This window comes from Mus caroli, chromosome 5 (genome assembly GCF_900094665.2).
Source record: "Mus caroli chromosome 5, CAROLI_EIJ_v1.1, whole genome shotgun sequence".
In the NCBI taxonomy this organism is placed as follows: Eukaryota; Metazoa; Chordata; class Mammalia; order Rodentia; family Muridae; genus Mus; species Mus caroli.
This window is the reverse complement of record NC_034574.1, coordinates 99855326-99873502: the sequence shown is the minus strand read 5'-3', so window position 1 is coordinate 99873502 and position 18177 is coordinate 99855326. Positions and strand designations below refer to the sequence as shown.

Below are 18177 nucleotides of genomic sequence, written 5' to 3'. Positions count from 1 at the left end.
TTTGTTTTTTGTTTTTTTTTTGGTTTTTTCGAGACAGGGTTTCTCTGTATAGTCTCAGCTGTCCTGGAACTCACTTTGTAGACCAGGCTGGCCTCGAACTCAGAAATCCGCCTGCCTCTGCCTCCCGAGTGCTGGGATTAAAGGATAAATAAAATTCTTATAAACAATGAAAACTTAATGCGATAAACATTTATTCCCCAACCCCCACACCCTGGCCTAACCCTTATGCCCTGGCCTTGTTCCAGACAGATTTCAACACAATTTCCAAGTATAAAAACAGATGGTAGATAATAAAAACCATAACAGAAAAATATAACTCAAAGGGAATTCATATAAAAACTCTTTTGTTTGAAGTTCTGAGTTACTGATGTACTGTGTAGCTCTGAATTAATCAGGAAGAATCTATAAAAACAAAGCCCGAAGAGAACCTTAAGGCTGAGAGAAGCAGCATCACCTAGTCCTGGTTACAGACAACAGAAACAATGCCATCTGCAAACAAAGGTCTCCACGGTCTGCCCACCCAGCTGCACTCAGCACTCAGCAAATGTGATTTCCAGAGAAAGTGGTGTCGTCCAAGAAGGGCAGGTCAAACTATCTGCTCACTGCACTGCTGTGACAGGGCTCACATTATTCCCTGTCCCTCACTAAACCAATAAATATCCCACAGTTATTTCAATTGCTAATCTTGTCTGGCTGCATGCTGTGACTCCCCAGCACCACAGGAACTTGTTACCTCGACAGGCAAACACTGCAGACTCTATCTGATCCATAGCAGTCGCAGGTGAGGACAGCCGGGCAGGACCTGGCAGTTTCCCTCATCACGGTGTTCATAGCTTTTGTAGAAATGGCCGTCTTTTTTGTTGCTAGCTTTCGTGATATTATGTCCACAGTCTTTGATTGCTTGATGAGCTACAAAAGAAATTGTGACATTTAACACGATGCCTTCAAAAGAGCATGGTAGAAGAAGCATGAGTGTCAGTCAAAGCTGCTGGCAGTGCCACTGGATTGCAAGTCTATGGAAACATTTGAAGGCCTCTGGACATGGCTGTACATGTAAATAACAGCACAACTAGGGAAGCTGAGGCAGGAGGCTTCCAAGTTTGACGACAGTCTAGGCTATGTAGAAAAACCCTGTGTCTCAAAAAAAAAAAAAAGTTTATAGACTTTTTTGAGGTTTTCTGTCAAATAACATTAAAATTTACTAATTAGCTTGGCAAACCTTTAACAGTTTATTGAGCATTTCCCGATATACTAGAGAAACATTCTAACAGTACTAACAGTTACTAATCACTAAGGTCTGATTCCATGTCACATTGTAACCTGCACTTACACTGCCTACACCAGTCTGCTGTCACAAGGTACCTAAGTCAACTTAAAACCATCCAGCCTGAAGGCACTTTACAGGAATCTTTACACTACTGACTGTGTGTTGGAACAGTGAGGTCCTGAGAGCTCACATGGTGAAGTCTAGCCTTGTTCTGAAATGTTCCTATAGAGAAAAAACAGCAATAGAGAATCAAAATAAAAAATTCCATCAAAAAGAGTTCAGAAAAAGATTAAAGATTGAATTTTTGAGTAAATGCTTGAAGCAGCAATACCTTCTGCCAAAGCCTAACTAATCCACGCTCCCCTCGTGGATTGGTTCCCTGAGCCCGTCTGTGTGGCTGACTGACAGCTGAGCTATGAAGCTGCATTACTTACTTTCTCTGCAGGGCTCTCATGTGAAATGGAGCTGTGTATATTGAAATTTCTTTCTCCAAAAACAGAGCGCTGGACAGAAAGGCCTACAGATCTCTCCTACAATACCAACAGAAACAAGGAGAATTAGGGTTATATCTGTAACACTTTCTGCCAGCTGTCCTCTGCCACAGTTTTGAAAGACTACATGACAGCCAAGACATTCTTAGGCACCAAACACTGTGAAAGGAGACACAGTCTCGGCAAAACTCAGCACCCACACGGCGTCACCACAGGCCACACTCACAATACTAAAAACTCCTAAGGCCACCCGCACAGCACAGGGGTTTCATTCTCCTGGGCAGCCAAAATGGAGACAGACACTTTAGAATTTCCCCCATCATAATGCTCTTTTTAAAGAGAGAGAGTGGATACAATTAACTTAAATTTTGTAACATAGAATGTTTGTTTTATCATATAGTGTAATCTATAACTGCAAACCATAAGCTGACAAAGTAAAAAAATTAGTTTGAAACCGAGTGAAATTGATTCAGTAACACTCTAATTAACTAACCAAGTAAGATGTGTAAGGTAGGTTTGTAAAAAGCGTCTTAATCACAGTGCTATCCTAGTACTAGGTCTCCCTCTGTTGGCTGATGGCAATAGTTCTAATATTCTTATTGAAAATGTAAAAGCTAGAACCTTTCCATCTTTTCCTTGCTTAATGTGAACTTGTGTGTAGGATCTTTTGACAGAAGTTTTTGGGGTACACTGCTGATCCACAGTTTTAGGTGCCGGGCGACTCAGCAGGCCCTTGTGTCCAATGACTCCATGATACTTGTTTCGTGAACAATCTTCCTGCTGAGCTTCAGACTGGACAAACTTGAGCAGCTCTATTTTTGTGTCACGTGTTCCCTGGGCCAAACCGAAGTCCACCAAGGCATACCTTAGAAACAAATCACGTATGTTACCCTCCTAGAGAGATTTAATCTTTATAACATTATAATGCTGTCAAATCACACTGAGAAACTGTAATTCATTCATTATACACTGAAGAATGTATAATATTCCTTTAAAAAAATAAAAGAAAAATCCCCAAGTACTTAATAGCTAAGGCTGTCCTTGACCAACAAGCCGAGCACTGTCTGGGCCTACACTGAGATGAGGCAGAAGAGGACACAGCAAAGACAAAAGACACAACCCTGGGTTGTTCTGTAGTAGTGGGAAAGATGGTATGACCAGTAAAACATTTCTAACTAAACAACAAGTGCTAGGGGATACTTTTAACTCCTTACCACACTAAGTATGATATACTTATATAACATAAATACTATTTTCAGCTTATAAGGTCTCTTCCATATATAATCAACAAAAATACTCATATAACAACTTTGGTTTTCAAACAGAAAATGCGTTGTGTTGTCCAACGTTCTCATTAAAACAAAAATAGAAAGCCCAGAAACAAAGGCTGGCAAGTCAGAACAGGACACTCCAAGTTCCTTCTGTCTAAGTGTGCATCTCATGATGCCATCGTACTACGGATATAACTTTATTTTTTCCTATTCCATTTCCTCTCAATCACAATAAAAATGTGAACAGAAACAATGTGAACATTGCAGTCTAAGAGATGGACTCCACAGCGTGCATTCAACTGCTAATGTTTATGGGATTCTTTGTACTTACTTTTTCAGACGTCTATTGTATAAAAAATTGCTGGGCTTCACATCACGGTGAACAATACCAAACTGATGAATCCGTTTCAAAGCTACAAAAAGATTATACATATATTCCCGAACTTCTTGGAAGGAAAGAGAATTCAAAATGTCCTAAAATAAATTTATGAATGAAGTCACAAAATTGTTTCAATTTAAACATTTAGCTGATTAAAGTTCAAAACTATTAAGACCTACCAAAAAAGATTCATGTTCCAGATACGGCATTGCAATAACCACATGATCATTTTTTCTGAAGCAGTACTTAAGTCCCATGACATTGTCTTGCCCCCTATTAGAAAATGCACAATGAATTTTAGAGGGAAGGTTGTACACACTGTAACTTAAAGCCTTAAAAAAAAAAAAAAAAGAATTATTTTAGCAATATATATGTACTTACTACTAGAAAATGCAAAATCACATTCATGAATATAAGTACTTAACTGACATGTAAAAGATAACATTTTTCAAACTAAAATAGCACCAGTTACAAGGTTACTATAACAACACAAACATGAGATATCTGCAGATAACAATACTTATTAGCAGATAAGATATGACTAATAATAGATTTTGAAATAAGTAACACTCATTGACCATCTCTGACCAGCCAAGCTTTGGTAAGCATTTTACACCTATTAATAAACTCAATCTTGAGAGATTCTGACTCACTCAGTCCTAAATGGGATATCTCTAAACCTCTCCTGTCAGAGCCCAGAGAACTCAAAGAAAAACACAAAGATTTAAGAGACAGAGGAGACACATAACTCCAAGGAAACTGTCTTCCAGATACAACAGGACTGAACCATGCATAAACTCACAGAAACTGGGGCAGCATGAAAAAATTCAAGCCAGATGGGGTCCCAGCACTGTGAAATAAAAGGGAGTAAAACATGGGCTCCCACCTCTAAAACAGAAACTATCCTGCAACTGACACTAGCTTGCAAAGGAAAAGTTAGTTTTTTCCAATGGAGTCTCACCAGGTATATTGACCACCCTTAAAAGTAGACCCCATGTCCAGCAATAGATGGCCAAAACACACACACACACACATACACACAAGAAGGACTCAACTTATTTTTTGTAGACACATACTGTTTTGTTTGGGGTCCCTTTTTTGGTCTTACTAGTCTTTGTCCTATGTGCTACGGTTTCTGACCCTGTATGTGTGTATTTTATGTGTTTTGCTTGTGGTCTGTCTTCCTTCCTTCCTTCCTTCCTTTCTTTCTTTTTTGAGACAGGGTCTCTCAATGTAGTCCTGGCTGCTCTGGAACTCACTGTATACCAGTTTGGTCTAGAACTCAAGACATCTGCCTGCCTCTGATTCCCAACTCCTGAGATTAAAGGTGTGTGCCATCATACCTGGTCTTCTGTTGCCTCTCTGCTTTCTAATGGGAGAAAGGGTGTGGAGTGGGATGCATGGGACAGTCCTAGAAGGGACTGGAGAGAAGGAAACCATGACCAGAATATACTCCATGCAAACACTTTTCAATTCAAACAAACAAACAAGCCCCAGTCTCACAACCCCCTCATGGGAAAGGTTACCCTCCAATATTTTTACAAGAAAACGAGGTAAGGGGCTAAAAATGTCTCCAACGTCACAGAAGTTGCTAAATCACAAATGTATGGTGAAGGAAGGAATGTGGTTATCCAGAAAGTAGGAAAACCAGGCAAGGAAGCATCTAAAACTACGACCACCTCATGCCTTTTCTTTTCCTGTTCACATAATGGAAAACAAAACAAAACCCTAACAAAGCAACCTAAGGAGAAACCATTTATTCTGGTGCACAGTTCCTGTACTGGCTGGTTTGTGTGTCAACTTGACACAACTGAAGTTATCACAGAGAAAGGAGCCTCCACTGAGGAAATGCCTCCATGAGATCCAGCTGTAAGGCATTTTCTCAATTAGTGATCAATGGTGGGAGGGCCAATTGTGGCTGGTAGGCCTGGGTTCTATAAGAAAACAAGCTAAGCAGGTCAGTAAATAACATCCCTCCATGGCCTCTGCATCAGCTCCTGCTCCCTGACCTGCTTGAGTTCCAGTCCTGACTTCCTTTGGTGATGAACAGCAGCATGGAAGTGTAAGCTGAATAAACCCTTTCCTCCCCAACTGCTTCTTGGTCATGATGTTTGTGCAGGAACAGAAACCTTGACTATGACAGTTGCACCAAGGCTGCAGCTCTGGAGCAGCTGGTCACGTCACATCCACACTAGGGAGTAGAAAGCTTTCTCCTGTTATACAGTCCAGGATCCCTCCAGGGAATGATCCTGCCCAGTTAAAATGGGTCTTCCCACACCAAATAACCTAACCAAGATAATCCTCAAAGTCTCAGAAACTATCTTTATTCTAGAATCTAAATGATCCCTCACAGGTGTGCCTGGAGCCTTGTCTCTAGATGATTTTAGATCCTGTCGAGTTGAAAACGCATTAACAATGACATCTTTCAAAGTGGGAAACCAACTTGCAGGGAAAAAAGGGGCGTGGGTGGTGGTGGTGAGGAGTTGTTTTGTTTTTTTTTTGGTTCTGAATCTCACTATAGCTCAGCCTGGTCTAAAAACCCATGGCAATCCTCCTGCCTTGGCTTTCCAGGTTTTGGGATTAGAGGCATGCCAGATTTGAATGTTTACATACTTCATGACAGGCACAGTTTAGGAGTAGAATGAAGATGCAGAGGAGGATTGATATATGTCTGGAGGATGATATATACGTGTCTGGATGAAATGATATGATAATATATATCTGGCTTGAGCAACGGAGGAGATAGATGGTGGTATCTTCTGTACACAGGGAGACGAGAACATTTGTTATTTTCTGGCCAGGGAAAGGAGATTAAGTAGCGTATGTGCACATCCATGTATGGGGGCAATATACAGAAAGACAAATATCACATGATCTTATTCATGTGAGGATGCCAATAAAGCTGACCTTATAGAAGTGGAAAGTAATATATGATGGCTAGAGGCCAGGCTAGTGAGCAGGGGATACAGGAGGTTGGATGGCAGCTATGGAAATGCACTAGTTAAGAGCGTCAAGGCCTAGTGTTCTGCCACACAGCAGAGTGGTTAGAGCTCAGAACAACTGATTAATGTATTTCATGTGAAGGACTGAAACACACAGAAGAGATAAATAAATCTTTATAGAGATACAATTATTTGTGACTCTGATTTGATCATTATACATTATCTGTGTGTATAAAATCACTCCATCATACTCTGTAAGTGGCACACTGAGTAACTTTTAAGAAATTTGATCATTAAAGAGAGCAAAGGATCAATAGTGCTACCAGAAGAGGAGACAACTCAACATAGGACTAGGCCACCATATTCACAGTCGACAGGATTAACCTAGCAGAGAGAAACTCAGGGGAAACATGCCAAATTGACTCTGCTCTAAGACACAGGAGACAAGACTATCAGAACTGAGGCATCAAATCGCTCTTCACATTAAGAGCAAGCCCAGACCATAAGCCAAGGCTGACTACTGACCAGGAAGGAAGGTTGTAAATACATGGAATAAGAACGGGATGCCAGGCTGGGCCTCAAGAAAAATCTCCTCTGAAAGGATTAATAGCAATTTAAGCATCATGAGGTACAGGGCAAAGCATTACCCAAGAGCAACAATTAGCTGAACACTGTAATTTAGGCACAAGCTCACCATCATTCCTGTTAAGCTACTGTAAATACTATAAACCACACAGAGCCCATTCCATTGAAACTCCTTTAAATGCCTACCCTGCAACTGTCAGACACTGAAGCTCTGCTGCAATTCTCACAGGATGACTTGTGGGAATTAAGTGTTTCAGCGCAATTTTCTCTTCATGTCCTTCTTGCAACTGTGCTGTGGCCAAATAAACAGAGCTGAAGGTGCCTATGAAGCAATCAAGTAAATATTCCAACATTAGGCTTAAAAAAATGCTAATAAAGACAATTCTGTTAAGAAACTGTGATATACTAAGTTGTGACTATTTTATCCTAAATATTTATTACTTTCATTCTGTTGAAAGGAGGAGAAAACTTGTTACCACAGTTATTACCACTATTATGGTTTCAACAGTTTAACAATAGTGGAACACACCCTTAACTTACCTTCTCCAATTTTGTCCTTAATTTTGAACACATTGACTAGTTGTGGTACAGCTTCACAAAGCTCCTCAATATCTCTTTTAATACCTATGGAGGAAGTTAGAAGTTAGAACTAATGAGATACAGTCAGGGTTTTGTTGTTCATGTTGGCTTGGGTCAGGGTCTTTTTACGGCCCAAGCTGGCCAGGGCTTATGATCACCCACCTCTGCCTCCCAAATACCGAGCTTATAATTTCTTAGGTTAAAAAACCACAATGATAAACATCAAAACTCCGTAAGAATTGCTAAGAAAGCCAGGCAGTGGTGGCACATGCCTTAATCCGAGCACTTGGGAGGCAGAGGCAGGCGGATTTCTGAGTTCAAGGCCAGCCTGGTCTATAAAGTGAGTACCAGGACAGCCAGGGCTATACAGAGAAACCTTGTCTCGAAAAACAAAAATAAAAAACAAAAACAAAACAAAACAAAAAAAAGACAAGAATTGCTAAGAAATTGCTAGTCACAAAATTTTAACTAGCAGGAAAAAAAAGCCAGAAAAATTAAACACGGAAACTGTACTGTGCTAAAGGTACACACTAAGATACAGTCAGTATATATCTGGCCTTTAAGATGAAAATGCTAAGTTTAAAGCAAAAAGGACTAAAGCTGGGCGAGACAGGTGGTGCTTGTGATCACTAGATGGCATACTCAGGGCACCGTGCGATAATCCTGAAATCAACTCCCTTCAGCAGAGACAGAAATCCCACAGGCTAGGAAATTTTTACACACAGAATGGTCAGTCTATCCTCAGAACAAGTCTTCTAAGGTTCTCTAAATTGAGGGGAAAAGTCATTTAATATATTCCCAAAGTTAACAGCATACTCTATCTCAAACCCCAGAAAAACCACTAATTCTAAATAAATATAAAAGTATGCATAGCTAGAATAAGTAGAGGCAGTAACATAAAATCTAATAAACTACTGATTCAAGAAAAGAACCACAGAAGAATCTTCAGCTATTAAGCAATGGAATTCAAATTGAGCTGTAGAGTAGTTAAGTACACAAGAAATTTTCAAGACAGTATACCAAGCAAAACACAGATCAAAGAAGCTGGGGGTATTGCTTAGTGGTGGGGTACTTGCCTAACAATACAAAACTCTGAATCTAATTCCTACTGCTGATGGGAAACATTAGAAGTAAGTTGATTATGATCCCAAGTTAGTTTTTAAAATATGTATCCTAAGGCTGGGAAGATGGCTCTGTTGTTAAATGCTTGCCCTGAAAGCACAAGGATCTGAGTCTGATCCCAAAACCCATTTTAAAAAGCCAGGCATGATGGTACACACTGTGATCCCAGTGCCCCAGCAGCGGACAGGCAGATCTCTGGGACACACTTGCCAGCCAGCTTAGCTAAACGGGTGAGCTCTAGGCCAAAAAGTCAGAAAGGTGAGGAGTACCTGAGGAATGATACACAAGATTGTCCTCTGGCCTCTACACGAATGTCTATGTGTGTGAGTGTTCTATTTACATAGACACAGAGTCACACACACACACACCACAGACAAATACACAAACATAAACACAAACACACACACACAGAGACATACAGACATATACATACACAATACTATTTTACATGTAATTGGACAGGGAAAATCCTGTGACTCTAAACAGTGAAAAATACTTTGGCTTTCAAAATTTCCCAAATTTTCTTCAATAAACATGAATCAACAATACTACTAAACAAAGGGCTTTGCTATTCATCTGCTACACCAAGTATTTATTTTATATTATTTATTTATATCAAGCCCCTATTGTGTGCTGAGTCCTCTTTGGTTCTACGTATGCAAAGATAGACAAAATGTTCCACACACCCCCCCCCCCAAACTAACAACAGCAGCAAAACTTCAATAAGGAGTTAGATAAAGCCTAAGGACACAATGGTTTCACAATCTGATGTACAATACGTCCAGGCCTCATCAGTGTTAGTCTTTACTGAAGTTATGTTTCTAACACAGCGAGTCACATTAGGGGCTGGAGAGATGGCTCAGCTGCTAAGAGCACTGACTGCTCTTCCAGAGATCCCAAGTTCAGTTCCCAAAACCACATGGTGGCTCACAAACATCTTGTAATGGCATCGATGATGCCCTCTTCTGGTATGTCTGAAGACAGCAACAGTGTACTCATATACATAAAATAAATAGATATATTTTTTAAAAATCACATTAAAGAATCCCATGGATAAGAGTTCAGCATGCTTTAAAAATTATTATGGGAACCACTTGCAATGTCCTATGTTGCATACCATAAAAGTTACAAAACTTTTCAAATAAAGTTCACCCTATTAGTCCACCAGATTTTCAAGATATTAAAAAAGGAGAATTCCCCTAAAAATAATTCTAGAACTAGATCAGATTCATGCACGTGTGACCCCTTTAGTTAATGAACAATGTGCACCAGAAGTCAAACTGAATATGGAACACTGAATGCCTGCACTGTATGTGTACGTCTTAATTAAAAAGAAAAGCCACACTGAAAAACAGGCTATTGTTTTAAAAAAATTAAAAAGGAAAACCAGGTAACAGCAGTGTTTCGAGATGAATCTAACGGCATAGGAGGACACCAACCAGGACAAGCAGCAGCAGCATACACAGTACAAGCAAGCCGGGAGAGTGGGAGGACTGCACCCAGGGGGAGCACGGGGAAGGGGGAAGGGGACTCCCGAGTTTTTAAGTTCTGATGTAACTGTGTTGTTCATCACCAGGAAGAGGACCATTGTTCTAACAACAACGGACAGTTTGGTTTTAGCCAGAATTCAAAAATATGTGATGTTATGCTTTTTTAAATGGGGCTAAAGCTTTGGGGGGTATATAAATTGTGTATCATAAATTAAAAGTCAAAATTAGTATCTTTTTGGATAAGCCTAAATTTTCTTAGGACAAAGATGATGGCTAGCTTTTAGGAAAGAATACAGTCAACTGGAATTTTGTTTACAAACATGTATGTTAAGTGAACACTACCACATGGGCACTGTGCACAGTGTTTCTTGGGGTGGGGCTGAGGCAGGGTTGAACTCCTGATCCCCCACCTCCCCTTGGGTTTACAGATGTTTACCACTATGTCCTGCTGAAAGTACACAATATGGGACTTTTCAGCCACCTTCTAAAACTAGAGTCTGTGGCAGAGCTACATTCCACTTTACGAAGAAAAAAGTATCAGTTACAAACATTCCACTTGTTTCTGCCTGTGAATTTTGTTTATGAATCCTTAATCTCTTCCCCACCAATTCCTAAAACCAAACTTTACACAGTAAGGCTACAGTGGGTCTGGAAGAAAAGTCAGGTGTCAACAAACATGCTTTCCTAAAAAGCCACTAATATTTGGACCTAACCCACGTCCTCTAAAACGAAAGCTGGATTCCAATCCTCTTAAAATGCGATCCAATCCTAAATCTAGATTTCATGATATTATGTTGACATGTAAAATTTAAACATACAACTCAGTTTACGAGTCAGGTGTGTGTGGTTTTTCTGTTTATTTCTGGGAGTGTAATTTAATTACATTTCTTCTTTCCCCTTTCCTCGAATTAGAAGATGCAGACTGGCTGCCCGTGCGGCTTCAGAACCGTGCAACCGTGGCATTGAGCACATACCTGAAAGTTTAACACTCTGCTCATATTTTTTTAAAGAGTCATCAGCCGGACACCTGTCATTGCCACGAAGGGAAGAAATCGCCATTGGCTCCTCCATCTGAATCCCCAAAGAGGTTTCCACTGCGCACGACTGGGACGCAAAGAGCGGGCTACGGGGTCATGTGCACAAGCGAGAGCAGCAGCTGTGAAAATCACAACACGGTGAGAAGGGCGAAGTAGCTCACCCAAGCAGGCACGCACCAAACCACCTGCCCTTCAGGAGGTAGCACTAAAACGCGCACCATATGTCCAAATCCCAGCCGGGGCGGCGTCGCTGCCACTGGCCTGCGGCGAGCACTCCCGCGGGGGACAGGTGGAGCGGGCTGCAGCCGGCTAGGGATCCCCGGGAGGCTGCGGGGGAAGGACTGCGGTTTGCCCGGGAGGAAGTCGCTCGCGTGACACTCCACTCGACTGGAGCCGACCGAGGGCAGCAGGGTGCCAACGGAAGGATGAACTAATGGGCCGCCCTGGGCGAGCGCGTAGGGCGGACTGTCCGCCAGCGCCAACGAGAAGCTCAGTGCGCAGGCGCACCTCTTCCCGCCGCGGGATGCTCGCAGGGCGACACGACCTAAGTCACGATCAAGAACTCGTCCCCAGTCCCTCGCCGTCCACGGCAGGGGGAAAAACTGTCAGAAACTCACGGTTCACAGAAGTTAGGACATCCGCGGTCGCTTCCCTCAGGAGCGTCCCACTGAGCCGGGCCGCCAGGCGCGCATGCGCGATTCTTCCCGCGCTGCTTTGAATTGCTCATGCGCATTCCGAAGCCCCTGGCGCCTGCGCAAGAGGCGTGGTTTTTCAAGGCGGGGCGGTCGGAAAAGAAGAGTGCCTGAGAGAGGGCTCAGTGGTCCTTTGCTAAGCTAGGGAGCCCCAGGACTAAAAAGGCGCCGGGGATTCCTCGTCCCGCTCGCCCGGTCCTTAGCGTTCTCTCTCGGCCTCACACTGTGGTCTCAACACGCTGGACACTTCTCGGGTAAAAGGCACTTGGTTGAGTCCGGTTTTACTTTTCTCAACGAAAAACAAAAAGTTTAAGCGCTGGTTCTTGAGGATCTTACAGTAGAGACGAGCTGCAATGTATGTTGATCATATATTTAGTTGTGATATAAACCAGTTTTTAGGGACTGAGCTAATAACGGTGGTGAATAAGGCAGTCAAAAAGCTATCCCAATTTCGCGTCTTTTAATAACCCACTAAGTCTATATTGCATGGGTGTGGAGTGATCCACTGGATTATGCATGGCACTCTTAACACCGGTTGCATCTCCAAAAAGAATGATCCCTCCTGGCCTGGCAACTACGCTCTGCCAGGGCCACAATAAGGGATTGGGCCAGGAAATTCCCTACCCCTTCTAGGCTGGAATTTTGGCCCGCCTTGTTCAGGTAACCCCACTACCGGGAGTCATGCCATAGCCAGAACTTGACCACACCAGCTCTGACATTCTTAGACGACAGTCCACCTCCACTAGAGCAGCCTAGCCCAGAACAGAGAGACTGTCCAGCTATAGGCTGTAGGCATGTTTATTCAATCAATAATTTTTACTAGCTCCTGGAATATAACTGTGATTTTCATGCTACAATCTGTTTACATGGTATACAGGTGTATGTGTGTGTGTAAATATATACATAGTAAAACAATTTCTAAGGAGTTAGTATTATTACCATTCATTAGATTAGTTAATACAGTGAAAGGCCACAAATATTTTTTTTTACTTTAGCATTAATAGTGAAGAATTATAAGTAGTGTTTTCTGATAGTTCTTCTTCTTCTTTTTTTTTTACAAGAAAGCCCCAATTTACCTGTTGCCCATGAAAAATACATTTACCTCATGATCTTCCACAAGGCACAGATGGAGAAAATATGACAAAACTCTATGCTGATTTTATTAGTCAGGGTTCTTTAAGGAACAGAATTGACAGAATGAATATGCATATGTGTGAATGTATGTATTTATGTGAATGTGTATATATGTGTATGTGCTATTTATCAGAGTGGCATGCATGCTGTGGTCCAGGTTGTCCAACAATGGAAAGGCAAAGGATCTGGTATCTTTGCTCGATGTCTCAGTAGTTCCAATCTGCCGCTGGTGTCCCAGGAAATTCCTAGAGAGCTTCTGGCCTTCAGTTTTGGATTTCCAAAGGAGTGGTTCCAACACCAATGACACCTCAGCATCAGGGTAAATGGACTTGCCAGCGAAAGTGAGGGGAGCAGGCAAAGAGCAAAACTTCCTTCTCTTCCGACTGTGTGGGCTGCCACAGGTGGCCTAGATTCACGGTGGACCTTCTCATCTCAGATGATCGGGATTTACAGTGGATCTTGCACCTCAAACAAACAAACCTAGAAAAATCCCTTATAGGAAGGCCCACATGCTTGAGTGTCAGTTAATTCCAGATGCAGCTAAGCTGAGAACCAAGATTAGCCCCCATACTCTTGTCCTTGTTAAAAGCATGGCTGCGGGGCTGAAAACATGGTTTAATCGTTCAGAGCATGGGCTGCTCTTCCAAAGGACTGAGGTTTAAGTCCCAGCACCCACATGGCAGCTCACAACTGTCTGTAACTCCAGTTCCAGGTGACCTGGCAGACCTCCATGGAAGCCGAACATCGATGTAAATACATTTTTAAAGTTTCTTTTCTTTAAAGCATGACTGGACCGTCGGTGGGTCTGATGATAAGAAGGAAGGGAAGAAACTAGGCATGATGGTTATGTGTAATTTCAGCACTTGGGAAGATGAGACAGGAGGATCATCACAAGTTTGAATACAATCTCGGCTACATTAGAGAGACCTTATTTCAAAAGCTAAAAAAATAAAATAAAATAAAAGTGTAAAGGGAAGGGAGAGCTGTCATAGGTGTGAGGCAGTGGTGGAGCTCTTCACTCCCCTCAACTTCAAGGCCCTGAGTTCACTCCCTAGTACCACCACTATGAACACACACACATTCACTTACACTACACACACTCAACACATAGACAGATATCATTCAATGCTAGAAATAAAACTTGAGACCGGTGATTCATGTAATGTATGTCAAATAGCCCAAAGAGTTGTTTGTGAGCCTTGAAACCTGGGGCTGAGAACATAGCAGAACAGGCCAGGACATGCCCGGGCAGGCCCATCGTTAAGACATTCCTGAGGCTGCTTGGCCATAAAGATAAAGAGAATGACATGCCCGGCCTGGCACCTCCCTATCTCCCGCCCTTCTGACCTAAGTTAAATGTTAACAGGCTGCTGATGTTTAAATGAACCAATCATGTGAAACCGCGCCAATTCCTTCCCCAGCCCCAGCCCCTTTTCTATAAAAACCCCTAGCTTCCAAGCCTCGTGGTTGAAACCACTGTCTCCTGCGTGAGATGTGGTTTGACCCGGAGCTCCGCCATTAAACTACCTCATGTTTTTACATCAAGACGGTCTGTTTGTTCGTGATTCTAGGATGCACGCTGAATCCGGAGTTGAGTGGGGGTTTCCCCACTAGGTTCTTTCAATACCTCTATGTGACTCTTCCTCCAAAGCAAGGACTTTGATCTCAGAGATATAGGGAGCCAGTGGGGAATCAAAGTCTTCTCAAAGACCTTGAGTTATATACTTTGTATGTGAGTGTATGCATACATGTGTGTAGGAGGGTACATGTGGGTAGAAGCAAGAGGATTTCCTCAGGTTTCATCATTTCTCAGGTGCTGTCTATCTTTTGTTTTGTTGAGACAGGGTCTTTCTTTGACTTCGAACTCTCCAACTAGGCTAGGCAGGCTGGCCAACATTCTATAAGTTCCACCCACTTCTGCCTTCCTGTTATTGGGATCACAAGCTCACACACAAACCCCACTTTAAAAATATGGGTTCTTGGCATCCAATTCAGGTTCTCATTCTTCTAGGTCAAGGGCTTTACCAATGCATTGAACTCTCCAGCCCAAGCTATACACTTCAAGAATATAGAGCTCCCATCTCTCATGGTCATTGCATAGGTAAGGAAGTAATGTGGGAACCAACTATCAAAAGAGAAAACAGAGACCCACAAAAGAGAATCTTTAGTGCCTTCTTAGAAACAACATAAAAGAGAGCATCTCAAATATCAGCCTTAAAATTAGAACAGAAGCCAATATACATTCTGGTATTTGATCCTAGAAAGAGACAAAGATCTTCTAAACACTCTTCTATCTGACAGAAATCATGTCTCCCAGATGGTGTTAGGCTTCAGTAATCAGGATTTCTGGCCCTGTGAATCACATCTGGAACTTGTCAAAGCAAGTTAACTTTACAAGACAGCTCCTTGTGGCAGCACCCCTGGCCAGGGTGCTCCTTCTGTCGAATTCCCACTGTCCTTTCCCCTTGAATAGTCACCGTGATTATAAAAATGAGGGGAATGTTCCCTTAAACCTCAGGTTGTGCTTGGGGGAAAAGTGGGGGAAGATAACAAAGTTGCCATGATAATAACTAACAATCAGCATTCCAAATGTTCTTCTCTCTCAAGCAAACCTTGAGTGAGCAGTTACGGAAATGAATGTGGCTATCTTGTTATATTTGCTCTTCTACAGTATGAGATTAGGAAATCCTTTTAACAAAAGTAGCAAAAGGACTATTCAGTTGCAAGGCCTGCAAATCTGTTGTTAAATTCTATAAGAATCCAGAGTCTGAGACTGTTTGACTAGACCCTTCAGTCCCAGCATGGCTTCAGTCAGTAACTCATCAGAATGTTACCTCTGCCTGTTACGAACCAAGAAGTATGCCTTAGTTCACAGCTCTTTCTACTGTAGTGTTCTAGCAAGCCCCATTGGCAGATACTGAAGCATAGGGAGACGATTTGTGACAAGCCAGGCCCAGGAGGGTGCACCCCATGCATTCCAAGAAAACACCAGGCAATGTGAGAAGGGAACAGTATGTGATCAGGCTCCAGCTCTGTGGTTCATGTTTATTCAATAGTGTCAAAGCCCTCAAGGTCATATGGATCCTAACATGGACACGCCCAAGGTAAAGGGGTAGGAGCTCCTAGGTGGATTCTTTTTAGCCCAAGGCCAGTAGTCTTTTAACAGCAAGTGCTAGTAATAATAGAGCCAGGAAATAAGATGTTATAGACTTGTGGCATCCAGGGAGGTGAACTTAGTCTTGTGTAGAGTAATCATCCCTTAGTGTCTCACTCTATATCTGGCTCTTAGGATCCCCGGGCCTCAGCTTCATTAGTCTTCAGAATGAAACATTGGCTTGATCAATGATTTTCACACACACAGTGCCTTGCCATTTATTTCTTCATAAACCTAAGATACAGGGCTAGGAATTACCTACTTGCTAAGATGCACCTTTCTGTGTGTAGATGCACACGTGGTAATGAAGAAGTATAGCAAAGTAAAAACAAAATTCGAGGCTTTTAGGCCCAGGCTTGGGAGTGTGGTCTTTGTGGCTTAGTACTCCAGGTGCTGGTCATAAAACAGATAGCAACATTCCTTCCTCCACCCACCCGCTCTCTGGGTTCAAAGAGTGTTCATTCAAAGAAAGTCACCCTGGCCCACCCTGACCATTGCTGGAACCTGCAATGCAAATGTGCTATCTTTAGGGGCTCTTAGATTGTTAGGGGCTCGTAGAAACTGTCTTGAGAAATAACCCTCACAATTACCAGGTATTCCTCGTGACACTTGTGACTTTGTACTTCCTTGTGACTCTTAACTGGTATTTTTGGTATTTTCCAACAATGCCCTCCCCACCNTACTCGGGGTGCCACGGTCCTCTACCCCTGCGTGGTGTATAACCATGGGCCCGAGAGCACTCTTGAATAAAAATCCTCTTGCAGTTGCAGCAAGACCATTTCTTGTGTGATTTGGGGTGTCGCCTCTCCTGAGTCAGAACGTGGGGGAGTCCTCACGTTGTGGGTCTTTCAGTAACATCTGGTGTAGAGACATCTTTCAAAACCTCCTTTATCAAGGGTTCTCAAATGCTTCAACCCCACTTCTAGCCCACCGTCCAAAGACAGTGAAGAAAAGATGGTAAATAGGACAAGAGGATGTGAACCTGTTTAGAACTAGCTCTTTGGGGAGATTCCAAAGGCTTGTGCAGGCCAGGATCTTTGGAAAATCGGCAAAGGCAAGATAGAGCTTAGTTAAGGCTTGTTCCCTTCTCACAATACACCTTTGTTTCTTAGAATGGATGGGGCGCACCCTCCTGGGTCTGACCTGTTACAAATTTTTACCCTATGATTTGCTATCTTTATCAGGACACCAGCAGTTCAGTTCAGTAGTGTCAGGATATCAAGCATAAATCAGCAATGGTGGTATGATCCAGCAGAAACTGCCAGGTAGCCACTGAATTGGCACGCGTGACCAGGAACAGCTAGTATGCTAGTCTCTGCTGTGGCTCTCTCAACAAAGTGAAGATCAGCAAAAATGCAAGGCCAACAAAGTGTGTGAGGCCAATGAAGTGTTGCACAGCTAGCTCTCTCCAAACATCATGTGCCCTCTCATGGGTCTTGCCTCAGCAAAATACCATGTGAGTCTACATCACATGACTCAACCAGAAACTTCCACTTCAACCTAGTCTTGGTGTATGCATGCTGATTGATGTACACTGAGAGATGCACCCAGCCTTCCACCCTGCTCCTGGCCATCAGCTCATGTGAGACCCTCTGAGTCATTCATTCTTCATGGCCGGTACCCCAACAAGGGCCTCTGGAGGTTGTTGCTGGGAGCCATCTCAGTGATGGCCAGGTCTCACAGAGGAGGTAAGGAATCTACAAGGGGAGAGTAAGGCAGGCATGGTGATCAGAGGAATCTTGCAGCCTGACTGATTGGCAGTCAGCACGCTTCTTTATTATTAGTACAGAACTCAGTAGACAGGGATAGAGTCATGTTGTTCCAAAACAGATCATGTCATTTTGGCCCCAGACATACATTTTAACTTCCTCTTGGTCATAAATTTAGTCATCATTGATGAACTGTGACAGAACAGAGTTATCTTTCACAATCATTTTCCCTCATCACACCCATAACCCAACATTTAAGAATCTTGCACTTTCAGCCAGGCGGTGGTGGCACACGCCTTTAATCCCAACACTTGGGAGGCAGAGG

At 42.7% G+C, this 18177-nt stretch overlaps 1 protein-coding gene across 4 annotated transcripts in view; it reads right to left on the bottom strand.

Moving 5' to 3' along the window:
* The window catches only part of Cdc7 (cell division cycle 7), a 19994-nt gene extending 8110 nt beyond the window's left edge, over positions 1–11884 (bottom strand). Inside the window, exons 1-9 of one of the 4 annotated variants that reach the window (XM_021162440.2) lie at positions 11781–11884; positions 11101–11282; positions 7476–7559; positions 7122–7257; positions 3588–3681; positions 3361–3503; positions 2380–2623; positions 1702–1797; positions 734–909 (exon numbers count right to left, since the gene is read on the bottom strand). In XM_021162440.2, coding sequence (XP_021018099.1) covers positions 734–909; positions 1702–1797; positions 2380–2623; positions 3361–3503; positions 3588–3681; positions 7122–7257; positions 7476–7559; positions 11101–11197 — 1070 coding nt within the window. In that variant the 5' untranslated portion in view covers positions 11198–11282; positions 11781–11884. Of the gene's footprint in view, positions 1–733; positions 910–1701; positions 1798–2379; positions 2624–3360; positions 3504–3587; positions 3682–7121; positions 7258–7475; positions 7560–11100; positions 11283–11381; positions 11671–11780 lie in introns of those variants that run through there. The other 3 variants (XM_029476900.1, XM_029476898.1, XM_029476899.1) reach the window with 3 other exon arrangements.
* Between the last annotated feature and the right edge of the window lie 6293 nt (positions 11885–18177).